The 26,574-nt window shown below is 41.0% G+C and overlaps 1 protein-coding gene and 1 long non-coding RNA gene across 5 annotated transcripts in view; both read left to right on the top strand.

Annotated features, from left to right (window-relative positions):
• Positions 1-1,822: 1,822 nt before the first annotated feature.
• LOC120508121 lies at positions 1,823-6,752 on the top strand. Its single transcript, XR_005628931.1, has 3 exons — positions 1,823-1,954; positions 2,066-2,159; positions 6,214-6,752. It is a non-coding gene; the product is annotated as an uncharacterized LOC120508121 (long non-coding RNA).
• Positions 6,753-8,848: 2,096 nt separating this feature from the next.
• The window catches only part of PLCG2 (phospholipase C gamma 2), a 55,712-nt gene continuing 37,986 nt past the window's right edge, over positions 8,849-26,574 (top strand). Inside the window, exons 1-3 of one of the 4 annotated variants that reach the window (XM_039721392.1) lie at positions 8,849-8,949; positions 12,438-12,671; positions 25,066-25,206. In XM_039721392.1, the coding sequence (XP_039577326.1) occupies positions 12,476-12,671; positions 25,066-25,206 (337 nt within the window). In that variant the 5' untranslated portion in view covers positions 8,849-8,949; positions 12,438-12,475. Of the gene's footprint in view, positions 8,980-11,638; positions 11,750-12,437; positions 12,672-25,065; positions 25,207-26,574 lie in introns of those variants that run through there. The other 3 variants (XM_039721394.1, XM_039721395.1, XM_039721391.1) reach the window with 3 other exon arrangements.

Here is a 26,574-nt window from a genome sequence, read left to right as displayed (position 1 = left end):
GCCTCAGCTCTTCTCTGGTGGGAATAGAGTTAATAATAATCTCTCATTGTCTTCCTGTCCTCCTTCTGCTATTATCTGTGCTGCAATCCAAAGGAGCACTGGTTGTAGCTATTTAGTATTTCTGTAATAACCGCAGCCACAGATGCAAAATATTCCACTCAAAGTGACATTCTTCAGAATGGAACATGATGTTGATAGCTCAGCTAGCTGTAGGTGAACTCAAAGTTTGATTTTTTAGCAAAAAAAAGTTTTGTTGTATGCTTTTGCTCTCTGAGAGAACAAAACAAAAATACCTGTCTTTTAAATTCTCAGCCCCACACTTCCTGACTGACCCAATATGAACCACTGCTGCTCTGCACACATTATTTCCTCTCTTTGAAAAAGAAAAAAAATTAGCCACAGTCTGGCAGCACCTTGCACTTCCATTGACCTTATCTCTCATCTTTTGGGGGTAGCAAGCTGCTCTTCGCAAGACGGGCTAAAAGCAGAGCAGGGCAGAGGCGGACAGACATCACCTCCTCCAGCCCTGTCCTTTCTCATTCTGCTGACTGAACTCCTCCCTGACATCAAACCACCTCACCGGTGTCCACTGTAGTAGGAAGGTGGAAATATTTTGTTATACTCCTTCTGTAGTATCAAGGAATTTTTTTGATGCCTTTTTTGTCTGGCAATTTTCTTAGCAAAACCTCCTTTCTGCAGCACTGCTGCTATTGCACTGCCTGCTGTTGTCATGCTACAAAAATCATCAAAAAGCAACTTTAGCTCTTGTTTTTGCTGTGGAACTGAGGCTTTCCTGCCACAGCAGCGGCCAAGGTCTTCTCAGCCCGCTGAAGACGTCTGTCAGCAGTCAGCAGCTCTGTGTGTTCCCTCCATCTGTGCTGCCAGACCAGGGGACAGCTGCTGAGTGGCACTTACTGGGAGCAGGATTTTCTTTCTTTTCCTTAGAGGTCCTATAAAGAGCCTCTTCTCCAGTTATCTTTCCGCATGGCTTTTTATTTTTAGTTTTCCGTATTTTCTTTTTCGTCAAAGAGTGTCATGTTTTGTTTTGTTTTCATAAAATGTCTCAAAAAATGAACTGTTTTGCCATATTCAAACTGTGCTTTGATATAAATATTTGTATTACATTTCAATATGTTAAAATCATATTTATTTCTAAGTAGATTTATCTACAGATCTAATTATAAATTCTGATTATTATTTCCATATAAATGAATTGAAAACCGGTATTATTCAGCTTCAAAGTATTCACTATTTTTAAAATAAAAAAATAAAATGAGTGCTAGTTATCAGTTGTTAAGAAAGTGAACCTTCTCCTCATCTATTTCCCTCAAGGGTAACAAACCAGGAGTTCTTTTCCAGTCTAACTTTTAAATCCTAGGTTCCATGCTTAAACCATTTTCTCCTAACAGCACGTGTGTAAACACAAGCCGAATGTTTGCATATATATTATAAATACATATCTCAAAACAGACGTGACTTTTTCAATTCTCAGGGTTTTGATGTTTTTTCTTCCTAAGGATTAAAGATATTTGACATTTTCCTAAAAGCTCAATGAGCAGAGTCCCTGAGGTTCTTAGTGTTTGTAAAAAAAGTAATTTATAAACCCCTTGGATGCAGAAAAACCTTAAAACAGAAAGAAAGGGCATCCCAAAAGTTTAGAAACCAGAAGGCAAATAATTTGAAATTTGCCTAAGACAACCAGAAACTTAGAATTGCTGACCTCAGGTGGGGGCATTGTTAGCACATTGCCAGGCTATTAACGCACGATGCAAGTGAGTGTGAAAAGGCTCAGCCCATGCGGGTGCTACAAGAGGAGAGAGTCCTGCTGGCTGGAAGGGACCTATTTCAGAATTAGTGTTCCACTTTTTTCTTAGAACTTTTTTGCTTTTATTTTTTCCCCCCTACTAGCAGCAGCCATAACAAAACCTGTCCTTGCAAAGAAGTGTCATCAAAGGTGGCAACTTTTTTCTTTTAAATTTTAAATTAGCTAAAAGACCCAGGCTGTCGAAAACTTGATTAGAGATTTTGTATGCTTAAGGGGTTTTAACAGTGTGCTTTTACCCAGGTGGAGTCAGAGTACAAAGAGGAAGAAACCTCCGTTTGACGCTGCCTCACTAATCTCAGCAGTGTATCACTCATTATTCTGCACAGGATTAAAGGTAAGCTCTGTATTGCTGCCTTTGAGGCTCAGCAGGGCACTTATCCTTTGCAAAAATGGGTTAAATAATTCCCCACGTGTGGCAGAAAGGTTCTGGAGAGAACACAGTTGGGTTTAAATTACCTGGCAGAGCCTTCAGTGTTCCAGCCTCTGTCTTCTCTCCTGTAAAATATTCTGTAGCTTAGTTCCATGATGAAAGGACTTTCTTAATCATAAAGGAAATTTTAAAACCTTTTTTTTTTATTTAAAGAGAAGGTGGTATTTGAAAATTACTAGTCCAGTCTAAGAAGAAAAGAGGAAACAATTTTTTTTATGTGTGTGTGTTACATTTTTACAATCATTACAAGCACACACAAGTCCTGGATGCTCAGCTGAAGTTAACCAAGATATTTTTAATTGGAGATCAGGTCAAATAAGCACTTTTAAATTAACTTTGCTAGGCTCTTTATTCTAGACATTGTCTCCTGTTAAATGAAGAGCATATTAGAAATTTTCCATGGAAAGAAAGTTGGTTGCTCTTTTTTTTTTTTTTTTTCTCTGTAGAATTAAAATATTGTGTCTATTTTTAAAGCATCTCATAAAGTGTCTAAATTCAGATTTTCAGTGAAATGTTAGTGACTGAGAGGTGTTGCAGCTAGTGTTTACCAACATATTGTGTAGTTTCTGAATTTTGCACAAATATAATCTGTTTGGAGATGTAAAAATATTATTTTTATAACATAATAAGTGAAACAATAGGATTCTACCTATATTCATTTATATACACACACACACAACTATGTTTGAGATCAGCAGCCATATGGGGTTGTTGATATCTGCCTGCATTTCTGAAAAATGGTCCTTTGCTCTTCTAAACTGAGGCTCTTCTGAAGCTACAAAGGTAACTTTGCTCCCCAGGATACTCAGAAGTCTCTTAGTAAAAATCATGATTGTAGATCACCCCATACCAGCTCCCACCTCGACCTGCTGGCACACGGGATCTCTAACACTGCATGTTGAAAAGATGCTTATCACAAAAACTGGAACAGAAGGTTTTGACCCTTCAACATGACTCACTCAGTTATGACTACAGTGCAGAAAGATAACAGCAGTTGCAGGAGTGATTTGCATTCTACACAAATATGCTGATCCTGGAGATATAACCAGATGGATGCTTTTCCAAGGCACAGGCATCTGGAAGGCATATCCCTGTAGAGCATCTCATTCTATCTCTATTCAGAAATTATCACTCATGGATATCGTTAATTTTTCAATCATATTTTGATTTTAGTGACATTTTGACACGTGTTTTTACATGACTACATGCTTATCTGCATTAGGACCAGCGTGCTCTTGCCATCCCCAGAGAATTCTTGTGCTTTGATTAACAAGAGGGCTTTTCTAAACTTTTCTGATGTAGCATGTGTCAGATTAAAGCTGATCTATGCATGAGTGAGCACAGATGCAAGGAACTTCTCCTCCCTTCCTGTGTGCCCTGAGAGAAGGCCTTGCACAATAATAAATCCCTGCAATCAGCCATGTAGAAAGTAAAGAAAGACCTGGCCTATCTCAGTTTTATCATCCCAGAAAAGCTTCCACCAGCAGTAGCGAGATCAGTGTTAAGAAGAGTTCAGCAGAATGGGAGGAAAAAGGAGAATGACCATGGAGAGAAGCCTTGGTGTGTGTTCTTGTCACACTGAGTCCCCCCTGGGGCTCCCTGGGACGAGCTCAGAGCAGTGGCTGAAGGCTGAGTTGTGCCCAGCCTGCCTGAAGATCCCTTTCCTGAGCCTCTCCCGGCTTCCAGGGATAATGAGTGAGAGCAGGAGGCTGAAGAGAATGGTAACAGAGCCTTTTCTCTCCTCAACTCACCCGTGGTGCTACTCTGTAGTGGGAAAGAAATGAAAGGCTGAAAGTTACCTGGGGGAGAACCGGACTGTTTCTTGCTGAGTTTCAACTCGCTTAATTCAAAATTATTGTCAAATGATGTTTTTTCCCCCAGTTCTTCCCACTCAAAAGCACATTATTTTTATGATATATTTTAATGTAATTGGCTTAAAAAGCACAGGAGAAAATTTTCTCTGATTCCCTGCAGAGTCTTCTGCAGTTTTCCTTTTCTGCTGAGGCCTTGTAACATCCGTATCAGCTCATTGTTGATAGCAGCGGTAATGAGCTGCTGGTATTTTATCACTGTGGATGTAGTGACTGTAATATTTATGTAATTTATGTAATATTTCATCTGAAGGTGGGATTACAGGCCCTTTAAACATACTGGTGTTTTCTGTGGTCAAAACTGGCCCAAGATGCTGAGTAAATGACTTGTTATTATGTGTCTAAAAAATGCACTTTGACACTTATTTCAAATATTTTCACATATATTTTTTAAAAGTTTTTTATTGAGCATCACAAACCACACAGGAGAGTTTTCACTTGACTGAAACTTTTGAAAGTGTAATTCTGATAAATGAAAAGGTTTTTTCTGGCACAGTTAGCTTTGCTATGAGGAAATGCCATTCCAAAGTCAGGACATTATGATAAAACCTGGAAGCAATGTTCTGCCCAAGGCATGTAACTGCTGTGAGATCTTTGGCAAACTTGCTCACCCTCTGGGCCTGATGCCTTTGAAAATGTGATATAATGATTTCCATTTTTTAAAAAATTGTTTTGACATCTACAAATGCAAATTGTTACAGAAATTGTAAGGGACAGCAGTGTATTTGGTGTATGATGCCAGTGGGCAGTAACTCCTCAGAAGATTTTTTAAATGCAGATCTTGCAAATAACAAGGGACAGGGTGACTGAACTGAGGAGTAGCTCAACTTTTGAGGACTCAGACAAACATTTCAGCAGGCAGCAGGCCAGCCACTTACAAGTACAACCACCCTTCCTTCATGTCAGCTTTTCTGCTAGTGATCTTAGTAGTTTACTTTAAGTCAATATTTACTTTAAATATTATGATTAAGTGACAATAATTTACTGAGATTAAAATGCAACTCTGATAAGAATGGAGCCAAGTACACACTAGAACACTTTCTACAAGAGATTCTCTTCAATGAGCCTGAGCTCTGTTATGCTGAGATGTGCTGGGGGTGTTGGACCTGTCACACTCTGTGATGGTGTTGAAGGTGGATCTCCTGTAAAAGTCACTACTTGAATTGTGCTGCTACAGCTGAACATTGCTCTCAAAGGTCAGCTTCATGCTACAAAGGCCCTTTGAGCCACTAAAGATGATCAAGGCATCCCAGAGTAGCTGAAGCTGTTGCCATGAGGAGCTGGGGTGGCTCAGGACTGCTCTGCCAGTGGCAACAGTCACTGGGAGGGACATCCTTCCCCTCTTCCCTCCAGACTGCAGCAGTTGTTGCTGCCTCACTCTAAGTGTGCAGAGTTCTCCTGACAGGCTTAAAATCAGCTTGAGTCCTGCAGATGAAAAGTTCATAAAGGCAAACCTTGAAAGTTTTCTTTATGAAACATCTGGTTATAGTTTTGCAGCTCTAACCAGAAAATCTAGCTGAGCTAATACATCCTGCTAAGGAGTGCAGAGACTGTGGTGGTTAGTAAATCCTTTGGCTACAAAATGTCTGTGACTGTCTCTAAAATATTTGTTTCTCCTGCCTAATCACTCTTTAACATTTCTTACAATTGATGGGGTAAAGATTTTCAACTTCTGTCTTCTGCACAAAAACTATTTTTTCTTTGTATCTCCTGTGAGGAATTGGCACCAGTTTTGTGACCATTATTTATTATATCCACGAGGCTTTCGTGCCATACTTTATTCTTCAGGCGAAGCTATCAACACTTCATTATCAAATATAAGACAGGGTTGAACTTTCAATGCTGTAATTAAGAGAGTATCAGCATGAACACTATAAATTCCCTTTCTGAGGGATTTATGACCAAAATGTAAAACTATACTCTAGCTGAAAAACTTGCTTTTCAGATATTATACTATAAATTGTGATATTTTAACAATTCAAGGGGTCTTTAAAAATTTTAAGAAGGAAGATAAACTGAAAAGAAAAAAGAATAAAGGAAGGAAGATTTTATTCTAGTGATTAACTTTTTTTTTTTTAAACATACAGGCTTTGCTGGGGCAGATTCTTCAACTCAGACCTAATTTTCCCACACCTGTCCTCAGCATACATTTTCCTCAGAGAAAAAAAGCTCTACAGTTTTTTTTCCCCTACAAAAAGGACTGGAGATGTCACCTAGTAGTTATCTGTGACTATGAAATCCATAATCCTTACAGGTAATTATGTAGTCTGCCTGGAAGTTCTCACTTTTGAGGTTTGGTTGTTGGATGGCAGAGCTGCTGATTCTGACAATAACTCAAATCTGTTGGGATTGTGAGGAAGTCTGAGTACTCTTATTTCAGGTCTAGTGAATGTGCTGAGTAACAGCTGCTGTTTCTAAGAGTTACTCTTTTATTGGTTTGGTTTTAAGGATTGCTTACTCCATCTGAGATTTTGTTACATCCAGCAATTTTCAGGATTCACTGTTATGATCCCCACTGCAGCTATGACTCTCTTCAAGATACATATTTTCTCTGGCTATATAATGACTCTTCAGCTTTAAGAGCATTTTTATCAGGTCAGTCTAAGGTCATGCAAGAAATGTTGGGAATGGGCAGGTTTTATTTGTCCTTCTACACCACCAGTGAGGCACAACCACAAGTATGCCCAGAACAAAGTTTTTCTTTGCAGCAGTGTTTTAACTACTGCGGCACAGCTCTAAATACCACCAAGATGAGCAGCTCTGTGCCTGTGTGGCTCCTGGGTTGCTCAAGGGTGGTTCCTGTGCTAAGCTGTGCCATGTGGCTGGTGAGGAGACTGTTGGTACCTGGCCAAGCGAAGCAGAACCAGGAGGGGCAGCTGGGGCTGGTGTTTGCTGGAACTTGGATTCACTGTCAATGGGCCCAGATGACTCCTGGATCTGACAGCTGACATTAAGTGAATACTGCCATCTCCTGCTTGTAAAACGCCCGGGATCACCTGCACCCTTCAGCTCTGTGGGGCGTGAATGGATGTTTGGATATTAGCATCTGCAGCTGGGGAAATTGGCTGCTTGGCTCTTGCTTTTTGCCACTGTTCACATCATTTCAAAGGCAGCTTCAACATGAAATATTGAAGACTTGAAAGATGAGCTAGAAATATTGTGTGGCAGAGACACACCATGGTGTGACTAATAAATATTCTGCTATTCTTATTAATTTACTACCATGGCTCCTGTTAGATGTTATGTGAATTTGTAATGGAGTCACACTTTTTATAAAGATAAAAACTTTTCCCAGGTTAGACTCCTGGAAAAATGTGAAAAGTCTTCACAGAATAGCAAACAGTGATAAGATTGCAATGATCATCTTTGTTTTGCATTTAAAATTAACCACACCCTTTCCCAGGTATTGGCTTTCAGGCTTTTCTTCCTTTTGTGGTGGTATATTTTGAATGTGTCCTTCAGTTCTTTTCTGATAGGTCATCACGCTTATTTGAAAGCCTTTGGTACTTTTGAGCATGATAAAGGCTTGTTAGTTTGCTTTTGGGAAGAGTTTCCCAAATTGCTCCTACAGAAGACACAATTGATGTTTTCTTCTCCTTCTGTGTAGCTAGGGAATATTTTTGGTGGCATTTGGTGCAGAACCCCATTGCAAGTATGATTTTGTTTCAGTAGTTTCTGCACGTATAGGGTGAAAGTATCAATTCATGTTTGATTACTGTTCAATTATATATAATGCTGACTGAAATTATGGAAAACTATTTTTTATCCCAACAGAGTAGATTAGTGTTGTTAAAGGACCTGTGCTTTTCACTCCCTTGTGCCACTCGCCAGTTTTGGAAGGAGGGGAGATGAAGAATTATCTCCATGAAACTTAAGGTCAGTGTTTGGGAATCCGCATTTAGAATACAGGACCTGCCATTGTAACATGGCACAGCCCTTGCAGAAATGGCCAAGATCTTCGAAAATGCTGTGGCATCCCTAGCTTTGGTTTCTGGGCGTTTATTTTGGTGTCTGCTGGACTGGCATGACTTGTTCCCTGTGATGACCTCGTCATCCCGCCTATGGGTGTAGGAATTTCCCCAGATTTATCAAATTGGTTTGGGGCAAGACCGACACATCAAGTCTAATGGCTGTACCAGGGCTTGACCTGCAAGCAGGATGTCGTCCTACCACTATTCTGAATCCCAATCTGGGAAATATATCCTAGCATCGCTACTCCTAAACTGACACACGATACAAATGCAGCGGATCACTTTGAGTCAGTTTCATCTTGACAAGGCAACTCCAGCGACAGTGAAACTGTACAGCCTTTTCCTAAGGCCCCATCACCCTCCTCAGACGAGCAGGACATCACCTCCGAGCGGCGGGACAGCGCTCCCTGGCAGAGGGGACAGTGCGCCTCAGGGGCTGCGGGCAAGGGCCCTGCGGGGACACGGGCAGAGGGACGGGGCGAGAAATCCCCAGCAGTCCCGGCCCCGCTTCGGCGCTGAGGAGGACGCGGGAGAGCAGGGCCGGTGCCCCAGGACAGCCCGGGGCTGAGGGCAGGGCCGGTGTCCGGGGGCTGAGGGCAGCCCGGGGGCTGAGGGCATCGCCGGTGCCCCAGGGCAGCCCGGGGGCTGAGGGCAGCCCGGGGGCTGAGGGCATCGCCGGTGCCCCAGGACAGCCCGGGGGCCGAGGGCAGCCCGGGGCACGGGGTCAGGTGGCGCCGCCCCTTCCCGGTGACGGCAGAAGGAGCCCCGAGAGGCGCCGCGGGACCAGCGGGACGGCAGCGCCGGCACTGCCCGCACTGCCCCGCCGCCGCACGGAGCCCCGCCGCCGCGCAGGTGAGGGCGGCCCGGCGGCAGCAGCAGCAGGTGCCGCGGGGCTGGGGCGGGACGGCGAGTCCGGCTGGAGGGAGGGAGGCTCCGGGGAGGGCAGGCGGGGGATGCGCGGGGTCGGTGCGGCGGAGGGCGAGGGATGGTCGTGCCGCGGGGCGGAGGGCGCTTGGGCTGGAGAGGACAAGGCAGGCTGGGGCTCCCTGAGGTGGCCCCGCGCCCTGTGTCTGGCCGGGCCCCGCCGCAGCCCAGGCTGACGGAGAAGAAGGAAGGAAACCTTGGCAGTGTGGCGGTGCTGAGAGCAGCCCAGCCGTGCGCGGCCCTGCCCGGGCTGAGGGCCCGGCTCGGCGGGCAGTGGGCACCGCGGTTCGGCGGGGCCGCTCCCCTGCTCGCCCCGCCAGGCCGCAGGGCTCTGCGGGCAGCGGCTGCAGCGCCAGGGCCGTGCATCGATAGTGATTAATTATTACAGACATTAATTATTAATGATTAATCACATCGATAGTGATTAATTATTACTGCTGTAGTTCTGCACTGGTGTCACTGGTGCGTATCCATCTGGCGAGGTGATGTCCTAAATCCAAAGGCAGAGCTCCGGGCAGAGGACGCAACAAACTTTTTGCAATGCCCAGAGCACATGGGAAAGTTTGGAAATTGACTGGAGACAAACTTTGGACTGCACTTCTTGGTTAACTTTCTGTGTCTGGAAAGCACCTGCTGTGTCATGTGGGTGAAATTGTAACAGACTATGGATACATCAGTGGTTATCTGAGCTATTCTTTGCTAGCTGCTATGTTTATAGATTGCCTTTTCTAGTTTTTCCTCTCTGTGTAATCACGAATAAAGTTAGGAGCTATACACTAATCTTCTGCTAAGAGGGTTTGTTTGTTAAAGTCTGAAGTAAAACTAAGTGGACAGGATAGATTTTTTTTTTCTATGTCCATGTTCAGGCTTTTCAATTAAAACCTATCAGAACAGGTCTTACACAAACAGTAACAAGTAATCCAAGTTTTGCATATGGTACAGGACAACTTCAAAATTTAGCTCCTGTAATTCCTACAGTTAAAGGGAAATTGTCATGTCTGTGCCTAAGCTGGAGCTTGTGGCATGTTTTGATGATTATTAACTCACTTGCTGAGTCCTGTAAGTGATGTTAGATCTTTCCAGCTGAAGCTTAAGTAACTTTTCAGCAGAAGAGCAGTGATGCTTCTGTTACACACAGCACCTTGTAGCTCACACTCTGCTGGTTTGGAGGCATGCAGGTAATGGGCTGATGAAGGTCATCACAGAACTCTGCTGCATGAATGGGTAGAAAGATTGTTAATTTAAGTTGTGCAGTGATGGGTGTCAGGAAGGCTGAGGGGCACCTGTGGGTGAGTGTAAGACAATTCCTGGTGTTTGAAGGTCTTACCCAAGGACTTGGTTAGTTCTTTTAGTATTAGGCAGCTTTTTGTGATGTTACTCCTAAAGTGGAGCAGGTAGCCAGAACAGTCTAGGAGTGGTCAGTTAGGTTGATCAAATACTGCAAATATTCTTTCCACCTTAAGTCAAAACCTTGGCTTGTGACTTAGGAGTTCAGTTATATTAAATTTACTGTTCTCTCTGGTTTCGGGAGAAAGAGCTCCTTTAAAAGGGGAAGTACAGTATATTATATTCAACAGAAACTGCTTAAGAAGCCACTTCTGAGAGGCAGTTCCTTTGTACTAAGGGAGTTATCTCTCAAAAAACCTACTGCATTGCCCTTTCTTAAATAGCTGTATTTAGAAACTTCTTTTCTTGTTTTTCTAAATCATATTTCATTTAACAGCCATACCTTGTACTGTAAGAGGCAGAGCTGATGTATATTTTTTTATAATCTCTTGAAAACCCATGCTCATTTAAAAGTTCAGGTTTTTGTTATTCAGTATAGTGCTGCACAAATGCTTAATCCTTATCCCAGATCACAGCTTATTTGTTTTATTATGATTCTTAATGAAAGGAGCAAAGTGAGAAGACAGGGTTTCTATTTTTTTATTAGAAAACAGACTCTGTTCAAACATTTTAATTAAATTGTTTATATTTCCCTCCTTTCATTTCTTATTTTAACAAATCATTGTAGCAAGATGACAATGGGTGTCTTTTTAGGTTCAGGCCTGTCATAATTTATATTATTATTTTCAGGTAGTCTAAAAGGATCAGTTGCATTATGGCTAGAAGAAAATAATAAATCCACTGTTGATTACAGTACTTCAAAGTTGTTCACTCCCTCCCAGCTGTAGGATTGGGATACGTAAATTTTTTTCAGTAGTATAAGGAAAGAATACTCCATTTTTTTTATTACTGTAACAAGGCAATATAAAACACTGAATGATGTGTATGTTTTGCAAACCATGCTCTACATCCTGCTGTAGAGCACTTCAAGCTCACTGTTGGCAGAGGCAAGAAAGGACTCTTGTGGCTTCTCTGTTAACTTGCAAAAACAAAAAGTGTTTATTGAAGTGGTAGAATTCAAAAAGGGATTGCAAAGATTGCACCGGGCAGCTTCAAAGTCGGGGAGATTGTTCCCGGTGAGACGGTGCTAAAGGCCATCGAGTGCTGTTAATGAAGAGGCAGCAGCAAAGCGCAGTGAGGAGCCAGCCAGGGGTGAGGGGGCGAGGCTGGCAGAAGTCACGAAGGGGAAGCGAGAAGTGCCACGGTCGAATTAGCCATGAACACGGAAACTGAAACTGCTTGTGATGGAGAGCAGCGGCCTGAGGAGAGAGGAAGAGGAGCAGGGGGGAGCCGTGCCTGGTGGCTGCATGCACAGGGCCGCTTCAAACCTGTCGGGGATCAGGTTAGAGGGGATGGCTGGGAGCTGTGTGGCAGCAGCCCCTGCGACTTGTGTGACAATGCTACTCGTTCATGGGTGACAGCGCAGCTTGCAGACCATCCTGTTTGTAAATAACTTCACTGAGGAGTAATCAAGCTCGTAATTAGCGGTTTGGTGCAGCGATGTGGGAGACCAGAGAGCACAGCAACTTGCTGATATTTGTGAGATGTGCTCTGTTCACATCCCTCTTTGGGCTGTTCTGTGCCAAGATGTGTCCCCAGTGTATGTCCACAAATATCTGCCACCCAACGTGTGGGTAAGAAAAGGCAGACTGCGTAGGAGAAACACAGCCATGAAGTTTAAAAGTGCAAAACCTGATGTTTAGACGTTGACAACACTTAGTGTTTGTATTACTCATGTTTTCCCTTCAGTACAGTTCTCAAAAGGACAGTTACCTGTTTTACATTCTCATGTGGCTCTCATCTAATTCTGATAGAATGCAAGAATTTACACAAACCGATGTTGCTGGAACTGCCCTCTGTGAAGGCTGTTTGTAGCTCCTTTCAGGATAAACCAGCAAGAGTTAATGTTGGCATGGGTAGGAGTCTGTGTTAGGTCTCTAACTACATAAGTGTGATGTTTAAAGAAATTAAAATCCTGTTTTCATTATTGAATTTTCTCAATTTTCTTCCTTATGATTTTTTCTCTTTAGGACACTGAAGACCATAAAAGTTTGATTAAAAAGAAAAAATGCCCAGAAAGACTATAGACTATGGAGTGCTGCCTGAATATGAGAAAAGCCAGATCAAAAGGACCTTGGAATTGGGAACTGTTATGACAATATTCAGTCTTAAGAAGAGCAGCCCAGAAAGGAGGACTATTCAAGTCATAATGGAAACCAGGCAGGTAGCATGGAGCAAGACAGCTGACAAGATTGAAGGTTTCTGTGAGTATTTGCAATGTGCACCTGAATTTGGAGTTACTAATAAATTGATGTACTTGTCAAATATTAATTTAACAAGTCTTTTGTTGACATTATGAAGATTTTGGCTGAAAGAGTTTGGTAGTTTGCTGAGAATATTTTGAATTGTTGTAATGTAGACAAAGAATCTTCTGCAGCTCATTATTTAGGTATCTAACGTTACATAAATATGATTAACATGCTTTTATCCTTAGCCTTGTTCTTAAAGTTTTCATATTTGAATATGATGGTGTTTGTGTTCTCTGAATTCACAGACTGTTTTCCATCATTGTGTCTTATAAATTCAAGTGAGTAATTATTCTTTACCACTTCTATATAAAAAACAACAACAACAAAAAAACCAAACAAAAAAAACAACCAAACACCTTCAAATACAAGGAAACTGAATTCACATTTTGGTATTTCTGGGCAATTTGCTGTCTCAGGATGGAAGTCATTATTCAGGACCATTACTGGAAAGTACCAATGGCTTAGGACGATGAAGCTGTGAGATATGAGGTGGTTTCAAGGCCCTGAGTTGGTATTGTCTCTTTAGTTGCTATTGGAACTGACTAAACCCATTATTTATAACAAGGTCAGGAAATAGAAGGGGAGTGTAAGGCTAGATAGGGCTGCAAAAACTAGAATAGAGGAATAAAGTGAGACTAATCCTCAGTTCTTACGAACACAGCTGATGCCAAGAAAGCTCAGCCTGGGCTTTCTGTGATTTGTGCAGCTCAGGGTGATGTAATTACAGTACTTGCATAGGACTACATGGTAACTTTTAAAAATTATTGTGAGCATGATTTTACTCTACAGCTGCTAAGTAGTGTTTGTCCTCAATAAAGGAATTGAATAGTTTGTCTGAAATACCAGAATCATCTATTGGTTTCTTGGAGTATGGAGTTTTAGAAGGTTTTAGTTTTTTTGGTAAATGTACGGTAAGTTAAAAATCCTTTGGTCTGTAAGGTTGCAAAGACAGGCACTGAGAATTTTCATGATTTTGGGATTGTCTGAGCAGTTTCTCTTCATGCTCCTGACTTAAAAGTATTAAATCTCTGCCACTGTTTCCATTGATTCCTGTCTCATTCCTTGTGGAGACTGGACCTGCAACTGGAACTGTGATACAGTGGAAATAAAAGACTGGTTGTCTGGGAGGATGTTTTTATCATTGGTGTGAAAATATGCTCATATTCAGTATTCTGGGGAAAAGCAAACAGGTCTGGACACCCAATTAACAGGTACTCTGGATCATAATCTTTCATTGCCCCAGTTTCTGACGTGACAAATGAGGGTAATTATCCTTTCTATAGTGATGTGTGTGAATGCAAGTACAAGTGTATTGCTGGTACTGTGCCAAAAAAGAAGTCCTGGGAGGGCATGTAGAATTTAGTTATGAGAGCAGTGCTTGAATGTTGTTTAGCAAATAAAGCCTGGGGTTTACACACAGAGCAATAAGATTTAAACATGGCAGAAAATGACCACTCAGTGAGGGAAGGAGACCTCAGAGTCCTCTGGCCAAACCAATCTCTGACTGTGTGTTGAAGTCTTGCTGTAGCCATTTGCACAAAGGAGACAAATTTAAAAGTGAACAGACTGTGCATTCCAGATGTTGGGTCAGCTTTTTCAGTCCTGTCTTATAATCACCTTTTATCAAAGCTTTCTGTGGCTGGTGTGTGTTTGTGTAATAATAAATCATAAATTAACTAGTTTGCTCTGTGCATGGATTTTAATGCTTCTAAAAGAAGGTGAATATTGTAATTTAAACCTGAGTGATACAGCAGGGTAATGACTTGCTTCCAGATCCAGGCTAGAACAGGGAATATTGCTCCAGATCTGTGACTTACCCAAAAGCCATCTGCCTCTCCACAAAAACTGTAGTGCTGTAGCAGTTTGTTAAATTGAGCAACACTTCAGTGACGTGTATAACGCTGGGAACTTTAGGTCTGAAAATATGTCCTAGTCTGAAGCACAGATATGCAAAATATTGTTTTATTGGCTTAAAAAGCAATGAACCTGCCCCAAGAAGCTGTATTTTTCAGGTATTGTTCCAGAATATGATATGAATGGTTGTTCCAACTCACCATGAACTGTATCTGGTCTACTAGAAATGAAAGTCACTGCAGTTTTAGCTTGCTGACACTGTTTTTGCTGAAGAGGAAGGAAGTATTTTATTTAGTTAGTTATTTGTATGTTGCTGTTGCTTCTTTTGACTGAGACTCAGGCTTTCTTTTTGCTTGAAAAGTGGAAAAAGTATGGATTTGAAGCCTTGCTATTTGAGAATTGAATGGAGTGGCCTCTTGAATATGGGTGTCTATATGAATGAGCCCAAATATATGCTGGTGTATTATATTGACTTTGTGACAAATAAAACCCAAATTTTTGTTTCTTGATTTTTTTAAAAGTGGTTGAGGGCAGAGAATTATCATCTCAAGTATCCTAATATATTAATACACTTATGCTGTGCAAAATCTAATGTTCATGATATGATCTTAATGGTTGCAGTTTGCCTGTGTGTCAGTCCAAAACCAATTAATATTCAGTAGGAGTGGGAAAGTTAAGATGGTTTCCTGATCCGTGTGTGCTATTTTAACTCAAGCTTGGCAACTGCTCTTTACAGAAGGCAGAAAACTCAATGTTAGCATCTGCTGTGGATTTGTGTTTCTAAATCAGAGAGTGAGGAGAGTTCTTTAACTTTGGGACACAAAAATAGGCTGCTGATAGATAGCAAAGATGGAGTTCAGCTCCCTAACTGCCCTGTGTAGTGCTGTGAATTTTGGATGTCATAGTGCTGATTTTCTTGCTGATGGACTGTAAATGTTTGAAAAACACTTAAATTCCTCTAAGCTAGGGTTGATTATAATTATTACAGTGACCTTTCTCAAGTTTGGTTAATATTATTTTGGAAATGATTTAAGTTAAGCCTCACAATAACAAAAAGGCAGCTACTCTTATTCTGGAATAAATTGACCGGAGCAGAGGAGAGATGTAGGATTAGCTATGCTTATATAAATATTTACACAACCCCATGGGCCCAAAAGTGGCACTACTGTGTATTTTAAATTACATTGCTCTTAAAAAGGCCCCTTTTGTTGAAAACCTGCCAGCATATCTGTTTAGAATAGAGTGAAAGAGTTGCTAAAATTAAGGCTATTTCCTACTCAGTACAGATGTGTTTCTCTGGATGAGAAACTTCAGCAAACCCTTCCTAGATCCAGCTTTGGTGTGGTAAGAAGTGAGGATTTACAAAGGCTAGAAAGTCTGATTTAAACAATCCTTGTCTTCATTGTGTGGTTCAGATCACACAGTGTCCATGTACTGGAGATTTTACATTGACCTTTTGAGAGACTTGAGTTGCCATTTACAAAAGGAATTTCTAACAGAAAGGAACTCGTTAGAAACCTCTGTATTTTCCCCTAAATGAAGGAACATAGGTTGGTTGTGTCCTTTAGAGAAGGATATCCTATTTCAATAGTAGATCAAGAGACAGATCACAGACAACTTACATTGTCTGTGCACAACGTAAGTTTGAGGTGATGTTTTCACAGCCCAGTATTAAGCAGTTAAATTCCAAGTTAAATTCCATCACCTGTCTACCCAGATCGGCATTTGAGACAATGAATTATTTTTGCTTGAGAGAAGGACAGTTTGGTTTCCTTGTGGAGAGGGATTTTGTTTGCTTGTTTAATTTGCAATGGACCCTCTTCCTGCAGAAACGAATCCCTGCATTCTGGGTGGTACCTGTGAAGCTGCAGCATGCTCTGTTGCAGTGTGTTTCCTCCCGATGGTTCTGCTGTGTATTTTTGTTGTGTGTTTAACCTTTACAGCTGTGTGTGGGTCTGGATGGCTCACACACACCTGGGGGTGGTTCTGCCACCTCAGACTGTCCCAGGGGATGTTGTGCACGCTGGGACAGCAGTGACAGGCAGAGGGGAAGGGAGAGGTGGCCAAGGGATGGCAGGGTTTGCCAGGACTCTACTGGGACACACGGCTGTGTGGCTGACACCTGGGGTTTGCTGTCTGACAGGACATTCCAGAACTCCCAAATTGTGATATAGCATTTATATGCACATGAATAAATTAAGCCCCAAAGTTAGGATATTTAAGCTTGTAGAGCAAGCACGTGGTGAGGTATAAATCTCCAGAAAGCTGATCCATTGTGAGTATTCCATTCTTTCTCAGATGCTTTCAGGATGATTATTAAGGGAAAGCTTATGGTGACTAGAGTTGGATTAGTCACTGGAAAATGTGTGAGTTTCTGCATATTCTTCCAAGAATCCCTTGAGTGAAGGGATGATTCACAGCCAGGAGAATTTATACTCTCAGAAATCTGTGGTGACATCCTTGAATGTGCAAGTGTGTGATTCTCTGAAATACAAGCATGCTCATTTCAAGGAAGATTCTATTTGAGGACAGAAGATTATTTCTCTGTTTTTTGAGCCCAGGAATTTTTTTTTTTAATTAATGTGACAAGGTGACCTACTTTTGTAAAGTTATATAAGCCATATTTTAATCCCTTACTTTTTGGTAAAGAAACATCACCTTTTCTCTCTTTTTTTTAATCATGTTCTTTATTTATTGCAAAAGATTCCATAATAAAAATATCTAGTGACAATTTAGTTGTGCAAGCTCATAACAAGAAATAGGTTTAAAGCATCAGAGGGCCATATTTAGCAAAGTTATATAATATATCAGCTTTGAAACTGTTCTTTCTGTATGCAGAGTGAGAGGTCAGGGTGTAGATAAGGTGGGAAGAGAAATGTTAGCATTAATTTGTTCTGAAAACTTTCTCAAAGGATGAAATAGCTGGACTGGGGAGTGGCAGAGATGCAGACATCATGTCAATGTAATTGCAGAATTATGAAGCAGGAAAATAAAGGCTATACTTAAATTGAAGCCTTTGATGCTCGTGACACACCACAGCACAACAATAGCAGCCATTTCTATTTTCTGCAGCCCAGACCTTTATTAATGCAATAGGACTGTATTGTGTCTTTTTTCCATTTATAACAAAAACCTGTGTTTGACAATGCATAACATGTTATTTTAGAATTTATGTGAACTGCTCATTTCACATTGTCTCACTGCTCTAGTTTTATGTGTAGTTTTCCCAGAGTTTGTAGGAAAAAATGACCACTTTTAAATAAATTTGCCATCTCAAAGTCATTGAGCATTGCTGATTTTTCATTTAAATTACAGAAAAGGGTTATCAAGTGCTAAGTTCACTTGAGATTTTCTTCCCTGCTGAAAAGGGGAGATTTTACAGAATTTGTCCTCTAGAACATGGTTAAAAAACCCAGACATAAAACGAAGTTGAATTTTCATTTTTACCCGGTAAAGGGAGTGTGAAAACTAAAATCAGACTTAGTAAATTCATGTTCAAAGTAGAATTAGAACCTGTGGGAGCTGCTCTGCTTTTTCTCAATCTATGATATTGTCCTGTGCTTTCAGACTTTGTTACACTGCCAAGCAGGAATCACTAGTTTCTGCCAAATGTTGCACCTGGATATCCAATGATCAAAGCTCATTACAGGAGCTGTGGATCTGTAATAGAATCATGCAGATACCAGCACCAGGTCAGGCCACATTCAGCTGACAGGGTGAGGGACAAGCAGGGATCTGGAGTTTAATTTAATGGCAACCTTCTGTGTGTTGCTGTAGGCAGTGCTGTTCTGCCTAACGAGGGTTAGGGTTTTTTATCTTCATTGTTTTATTTTGTGAATTTTATCCTGCAGCATCTTTGTCTTGAAGTTAAATTTTGATAATGTTTTTTTTTAAATCTTTGCTAAAATGACCGCCAAAGAGAGCAAATTTTTATGCTGTGCATCTATTTGCTGTCAGATACATTGGGGAACTTCCAAAACTAACACCTAAGAGAGTGTTCATGCATGTGGCCCACATTCTTAAACATTGATCTTTTTTCTACGTGTTAAACAGCTGAGTCATTTATTTAGTAGAATTGTTAATAGCAATGTAAATTTCTTCTGTGGTGGAAAACTTTTCTTTTCCCCATTGGCGAAGATGGTATAAACATTTACAGATCTGTACCTCTCTGGGAGAAGTGATGAGCATCTATATATTCTGGTGAGAAGTGTGAAATGAGTGCTTAACTTGGCTTGAATGCTGGACTTGATCTTGCTGATTTCTTCTAGGGACCTTTGTTTTCCTTACTACTAGCAGAATTTTTGTCTCAATTTCCTTACTGTTTCAGACTTAAAGTAACAAATAAATTTAACTCAGGTTGAAAACCCTGAGTCTCTGTTTTGTCATTTGCTTTCTGTATTCTGAATACTGTTAAAGAACAATATGTCATGGCAAAGTGAGTCCACTTCTTGCTCTTTTTGGAGTAGCTTCACAAAGGAACATTAAAATTCACCTTTCTTTTGGTGTGTTTTGAAATGGCTGTATTTCACTTGTTAGCCAGGGGATCTTTGTGTAAGTCTTCAGCTGAGTACATGGAGCTTGGTTTCTGTGGTCAAATGAAAAAATGAACATGTGTAGCCTCTAGCTCCTTTCAAATAATGTCTTCCCTTTAGCAGCTCAGTTCTGCAATGTCTGATGCTAACTTACAACGACCAGACTTCCTGTCATGGCCAGCCAGCAAAACGGGGATGGAATGAACTGCACAGACCTCAGCACCCCTAAATTGGGTGATCAAAGTGAGTGTGAGATGTAGGTACTCCATCCTTTTCCCAAAGTCAGGTTGATATGCCAACATTTTTATTTTGTTTTGTTGCATGGAGCAGAATGTAAACTTTTATAAGCACATATGTAATTTTTACCCTATTATGCCATTTTGTGGAGGTGCCCTTTAATTTTTAATGTGAAATCAGTAGCCAGGTGTACAGCCCCTTGAATTCAGAGCTCCAACTGGGAAGCATGTAACATGGTGTTGTACTGAGCAATCCAGTGAGAAGTTATGAATTTAGTAGTAATTTGTTGTTACTGTACATGCCAGCTCTGTGTGACCTTATTGCGTAAAACCCCATGGGTTTAAAAGGTGCACTTCTCTAAATCTTATGTCAATCACTCAGCTAAATCCCCAGAGGACCCTTGGAAAGGTACTCAGGGGTGCTTTCTCAAGGTGCACCACACTGTCTCTCAGGTTTCATCCTTTAACCGTGTTTTCAGAAGTTTTGTGGCTGATCTCTAATGACTTCCTTGGGCTGCTGAATGTCTCAGTAAACATCTCTCTATATGAGCTGAATTACTTTCCCTGCCACATCTGGACTGCCATGCTGCAGGACATTTCTGCTTTCTTGTGACTTTGTCCTCCAAGAGAAGCCTCACCTTGTTCCCTCTAGAGTCACAGATGATTTGTGTTTCATTGCTGCTCTGAAAAAAAGAGACTGTTAAAACACACCCTGGGTAGTTAATATTTAATTCTGCAGAAGTGAGAGCACAGCCATTGTCCTCACTAACCACCATGAAGTACATTTGCAAAAGGGTACTAAGGGGTTTCTTCATTCACTGGGCACTCATTTGCACTCAGCCTCTTGCAGTGGGCATTTTCTCCCTTTCTAAAATGAAACTTACCTTGGAACATTTTGTGATGCAAATTTTTGGAAAAAAAAAAAGATCTGGTTCTGAGTGCGGAATATTACTCTACATATATACGTGTGAAAATGCAATTGTATTCGTAGAGAGAATGGCCAACCCATGTCTTGGTGCACACAGCTTGGGTGATCAGAGTCCCTTATTTTCTTCTTCAAAACATTGCCAGTAGTTTCCCTTAAGGCTTCTTCAGACTTACTGAAATAATGCTCCAAGCATGATTTCTGACTCTGTTCTGAAACTCTCTGTAGGCTTTTCCTTTTCCTTAAGTACATGACTGAGTTTTGAGCTGAGCACCATTTGTGGCCACAGACCCTGAAGGACTCCTGGGGAATCTGGGCTTTGAATCAGGAATGTTATCTTACAGAACTCTGTAGTCCATAATGGCAGACTCGGGTAAACTTTTACACTGTTAATGTAGACTTTTCTGTCAAGGGTACCTCGATGGGCTGACAGCCTCTAAGGTTTTTTGACCCGTGCATTTCTATACAATCAGCCTGATGGTCCAGCCTGACATTACCTGACTTGACCAAAGGTGTTCTTGCAAACTCACCTTCCTCCAGTGAATTTAGATAGACACTTCCAGCTCACAGAAGGTGCTCTGCTGGTGGCACTGGCTGCTTTTCAGCAGGGTCTGTTCCCCAGCCTGTCTGTTCAGGTGCTGGATGGTTGTGTTCCCACCCAGAGGTGGCTGGTGGGTGACCATTGTGGCAGACAGAGCCAGAGCTTCTCTCTTTAAATTGCAGTGCAGCACAATGTTGTGTATAACAATGTAATGTGCTTTTCACAGTTCTCCTAGTTCTCCTCTTGACACAGTTTTCTACCTTTGGTTATTTTGTATCATGTCTTCCCCTCAGCTTGCACAGCACCTGCTGTAGTGAAATGCAGGTTGTGTTTTAATATCTACCTCCAAGTGTGACTGCAGGAAATGTCACAGGAATTTTAACCTGCAAGTGTGTGACTGAACATGATCGCTGCTGCTGGATTATTTGAATGGAGATCAGTGGAGATGCTGAGGATCAAAAGTTTATTGTTAAGTTCATGGCAGTAAAGAGCTCTATCAGGTGCCCTGAAGAGCACTGAGAATGAATCTGTGCAGTATTAGGAAAGTATCTATGTAGGAGTGTAAGGATACATTGAATTCACTGATTTGCCAAAAAACACAGCAGCACGAGCTGAAGTTCAGCAGCTCCAAGCTCTGAACTGCCTCGAAGGCACATCCAGATCAGAGCCCGAGACAGCAGGGTAATTGAAGGTGCCTTGGAGTCTGGTCTCCATAAAGAGCCTCTTGAGGGAGCTGTCAGAATCAATCCGTGACTTATGAGGCTGCTAAGGAGATCGTTTCAACCTGGGGAAATAGTCATATAAAGGAATGGATGAACTGTAAACTGATTGTGGGTTTTAGAGTGGCACTCGACTTTTACAAACTCTTTGGCTGGGGGAGTGCTCTCCTTGTCTGGCTGGATGTGAGTCACTTTCTCTACAGGGCATGCTTTCATTCATGTTTCCTTAGGAAATGTTTTAATCGTCTTTCACCTTTCTTGTGGAAATTCCACCTGCAAGTGTATTGGATTTGACTTGACTCTGCAAGGTGCATCTGTCCAGGTCTGTGTTTTTTTTGGGTGTATCAGGGCCCAGAAATACGTGTCTGTGAAGCCAGGGCTCTGCAATTTGCATGTGGGCTTGAAAAGGAGGAAAACTCCAGTACTTCAAGGCAGAACAAAGATAGCATGTCTGAAGTGCTGTCCCTGCAGTTCTGGCATAGGTATGAAATTGCATTTTAATTGTTCAGTGGCAGATTGTGCTGTTAAAGAAGTTCACAGTAACTGCGTAACAACTACGTTGGTACAGTTGATTTACTAATCTGAGCCTGAAACATGCGGTAGCTTTTCCTGGCATGCTCCTTTCTTGGTATAGTTGCAATCAGCCATTCTGGAGTTACTGGCATCACATGGAGGGGGCCAGGTGACTCCAGACTACCTGCGGAGGATGCAGAGCTTAGTGCAAGACCAGAATTAATGCTTGCTGTTCATATTTCTCTTTTCTCCCTTTGATTCTCTACATTGGCTTTTCTTTCAATAATGTAGAGTGATACATCCTAACCAACACTATGAAATGTCATTAAAATACATACAGGTGGTTTCTATTCATTTTCTGAAATGATAATGTGTATTACATCTTCATTTCTGTAAAAATCTAAAGGATGTTTAATAAAAATTGTGTTTTGTACCTGTTTCATTTATTTTCTAAGGAAACGTAATGATATCTTGCCCAAATTTTGCAGGATATATATATATATAAAATATATTGCCTGAAAATAGTAGGGATGTTAAATTTTTAATTTTTTAATATACATATTTCTTTCTTCTCTCTTTCACCCAATTTTGTTCCCTGGCTCTGAACCATTCCTCTGTTTACTGAATGTATAGCAATCAGGGTATAGTGCAACCCTTTCTGAAAAACCAGTTGGAGGAGCAATAACATGTCTGTGCATACAAAAATCCTTGTGCCACTCTGTATGTACACATAGGTTCATGCAGGAGAAGGGGATGGTGGGGTTGGAAGGCAGTAGTGCAAGGAGAAGGACTGCAGTGAGTGTGTGTAACTGAGGGGAGACATTGGGCAAGTTTGTGTGTTTGTTTCAGAGGTCAGTGTGAGGTAAGAGCCCCTGGAAATGACAACAGCAAGGCAGGTTGTGAAATCTCTTTTATCACTGCTTCTAGTTTGTACTTTGAGAGGGCCTTTTGTTGTGTTGTTCATGTGTGGGGATTTAAAGGAGTCTGAAAGGAAAGGTATGATTCACTTTGAAGTTAAAACTGTGTTTTTCAGCAGGGATTTGTTGGGTGAAGGGAAAGCAGAAGAGGTGACTGGGGTTGCACTTGGAATGAGGCAGGCTGGTGTGCAGTCCTGTGCCATTTACTGCAGCCATGCAACCTCCTCCCCTCTCCATCTGGGTACTTTCTATCTTTGCATTCTGATTCTTCTCTGTTGATATTAATGTAAATTCCTGGTGTAAGATAACTTTTTTAGATGGTGACATTTAGGATGGTAATTTGGATACATCTTTAGGCATCCAAGTGAGACTCTGAATGGTCTCACTTGGGGAGATCAGTGTCATCATTAGAAGCTTTTGGTTCCTGGTAATTTATAGGCACAGTGTGAATTATTTTGAAAACATACAAATTTAGGAGTCTTCACCAATCAGATATGCAGATCTTAGGGGATGCTTTCATGATTTGAGACGGAGGCTGAGATATCAAAACCGCTACCTTGAGAACAAATGATGCTTGGAAAAATTCATTTAAGAAAGATGCTTGTATCCTATTCAGGTTAACCTTTGAGGTCTCATTTTCAGTGTAAGTTGTTTAATGACTATGAGAAAGGAATGTCTGGTAGGAGTCTTCACCAATCAGATATGCAGATCTTAGGGGATGCTTTCATGATTTGAGACGGAGGCTGAGATATCAAAACCGCTACCTTGAGAACAAATGATGCTTGGAAAAATTCATTTAAGAAAGATGCTTGTATCCTATTCAGGTTAACCTTTGAGGTCTCATTTTCACAGTGTAAGTTGTTTAATGACTGTGAGAAAGGAATGTCTGGCAGAAGTTTGGCCTGGGATACTTTGCAGAAAATAAGAAGTTCCAAGATGAATTAATGTTTCATTATCAGGATTTTGTTGATGAACTTCCTTGCTTATCTGTCCACGCTGGCATCATAGAATTGCAGCATTACATTGGTGGAAGCTTTGCCGTTGTTCAGCTCACCCATGTCTGGCAGCAGAGCTGCTGTTTCTTTATGTTGTTAAAGGTCTTCTGTTACTGATGAGGTGCTCATTTGAAACGGGGTTTATATCATGGTGTTCTTAAATGCATGGACAGAAACCCTCTGCTGTTTTCCTTGGATTTTGCTGGGTCTGATAAACACATTTCGAGAGCAGCCATGAAATGTTTTTCCTCACACTTCGTCCTGCAGTTTGTAAGTCAAGACTGTCCAGAAGTGGAAAGAGCTGTTTATTTCTCTGGTCCACAGGCAGAGCAAAACCACTTCCTCAGTTTTCTAATAAGTATCTTATCTTGAGAGCACACATATTTCTATTTCAGTGCTGTCTCCCTCCTGTTCTGCAGGCCCTGTAGCAAGGGCTTGAAAAAAGGGAGCTGACTTTGGGAGAGTGTGTGCTGTGCAGGGCTCCCATTCTGTGCTCCAGTGCATACCCATGTTCTCTGGAGACCTGAGAGTGAAAGTGATACAGCAGGTTATGTTAAATAACACAGATCTCCCTGGAGCTGGCCGTCAGAAAACTCACAAATATTTTAATTATTAAGCTTGATTTGCTCTTTATATTACTGCTTCAAATATTTTTTTGAAAGTACCAGTGACTGTACTAGCTGACAAGGTTAGCTGGCTATGTAAGATTTATGTGGATGGTTTAGGCAGGTAAGGTAAAATTGTATATTCTTTTTTGTTTCTGAACAGTTTTCATGGCAATTGGAAAATGACTTGCTTAGAGTTAATTCCATTTGTGAAATCACATTTTCTGTGAGCCAAAGGGCCATGTGTATGCACGTTGTCTGTGGAAAATCAGTGATAATGAAATAATAAAAATATGACAGGTTATTTTTCTTTTTCTGGTCCTTTTCTACTATTGTCTGTTACTATTTATTTGTGGATTTATGGATTAAAAGCTGGCACAATTTGCATTTCTTGTCCAATACAGACCTGCATTTTTATATATATAGCTATTTTATATGTGTGTGCATACATTGAGTTATCCATCCTACCATTTCAGGCTCTGCAGTTGTACTTACTGGATGTTTTCTTTCAGTGGATCTGATGGAAATAAAAGAAATTCGCCCAGGAAAGAATTCAAAGGACTTTGAACGTTGCAAAGCAAGGCACAGAGAAGAGCACTGCTTTACTGTTTTTTATGGTACCCAGTTTGTCCTCAACACCTTAAGTTTAGCAGGTACTTTTATCTTTTTTCTTTCTTCTTTAAGGTTACTGATTGAACAAGTCAAACACATTGATGGAACAGGAATGAACAGAATACTGTGGTTTTAACTTCTGCAGTTCAGGAGTGCACCAGATGCTTAAAATCTGGAGCCAGAAGTTTTACTCAGCCCTTCTTGTCTGTGACCCGCTGCATTTGGAATGTTTCACTTTCCAGAGGTGCATTGTGCGAGTGTCGTTTCTGATTTTTCTAGCAAGGTAGATTTTTGCTGGTTAAATAGTTCCAGTAAGGTTTTCAGCACTGAAGAGCAGTGGTAACATTGCCCTCTTTAAGGACAGCTATTCAGTGTGGCCAGAATATTGTTTTAACACTTTTAGTCTGGCCAAAATGATTTTGGATGTAATAGCCACAAAAAGTTTCATTGCAGCTGTATCACAGAAATTTTCCTGTTGCCTATGAGCAATTGCAGACTAATTTGGAAAAATGAATTTAGTTTGGGCTATTTGTGTGCATGTCACCTATTAATACTAAATCTCTTCTAAATAAGTACTAGGGAACCATAAATAAAATTGGAAAGTGATAAATTTAAAATTAAGAGATCTGTGTGAAACAGAGAGAATTTGTACCCTGTATCTATAGAAAGGGTTGGAACAATTTTATTATAGGCAAGATTATCCGGGGTTACAAACCTAAAGATTTTGAAATGAAAGAGACAGGCTGAATACAATTTCTAACTAGTGAAATTTACAAAGAGATTTCTTTTCTAAAAAGTTTGTAATGGGTCCTTGGTTTAGAACCATACAGACAATTTATTTGGAGCTGTAGTTCTCTCTTCCTGAGCATGAACACGCTTACCCATTTAAATCTTTAACTTTATTGCAAAATCTCAATGTGAGAAAAGTGGAGTGCTTTCTAAGTGTTTAAATACTGACAGCTTTTATTTTTTATTATTTATGGGATGAATTTCTTATAGATTGCAGTATGAGAATACAAGTTTTTTGCAGTCAGATGCTTTTGAAATGAACGACTGCTTGTGACTAATCCATTCTTAGGAGTTTTAAACTTTAAATATGTTTTACCATTGTTGACTGAAAATTTTGAGTAAGTGGCTGTGCTTACGTGCAGCTGTGCCAGGGACTTCAGCTTGATTTCCTCTGACAGCCCCTCCAGTCCCTCCCCCATGGCAGTTCTCAAACCAGGCCTCTGCCAATGCTTTGAAAACACTTGGTACCATGAGCTCCTGCTGTAATGCTGAACTGCAGAACAACATGATATAACTTTCAGTGCAGGGGAAATCCTTTTCCTTGTGGAAGGGCTTTGTCATGGTTTCTTAAAACAATAGAAAAGAATTGTTCCTTGAAGGGAATGGTAGCTATCATAAGG

This window comes from Passer montanus, unplaced genomic scaffold, assembly GCF_014805655.1.
Source record: "Passer montanus isolate IOZ18808 unplaced genomic scaffold, ASM1480565v1 scaffold45, whole genome shotgun sequence".
In the NCBI taxonomy this organism is placed as follows: Eukaryota; Metazoa; Chordata; class Aves; order Passeriformes; family Passeridae; genus Passer; species Passer montanus.
This window is presented reverse-complemented; position numbering and strand designations above follow the sequence as displayed.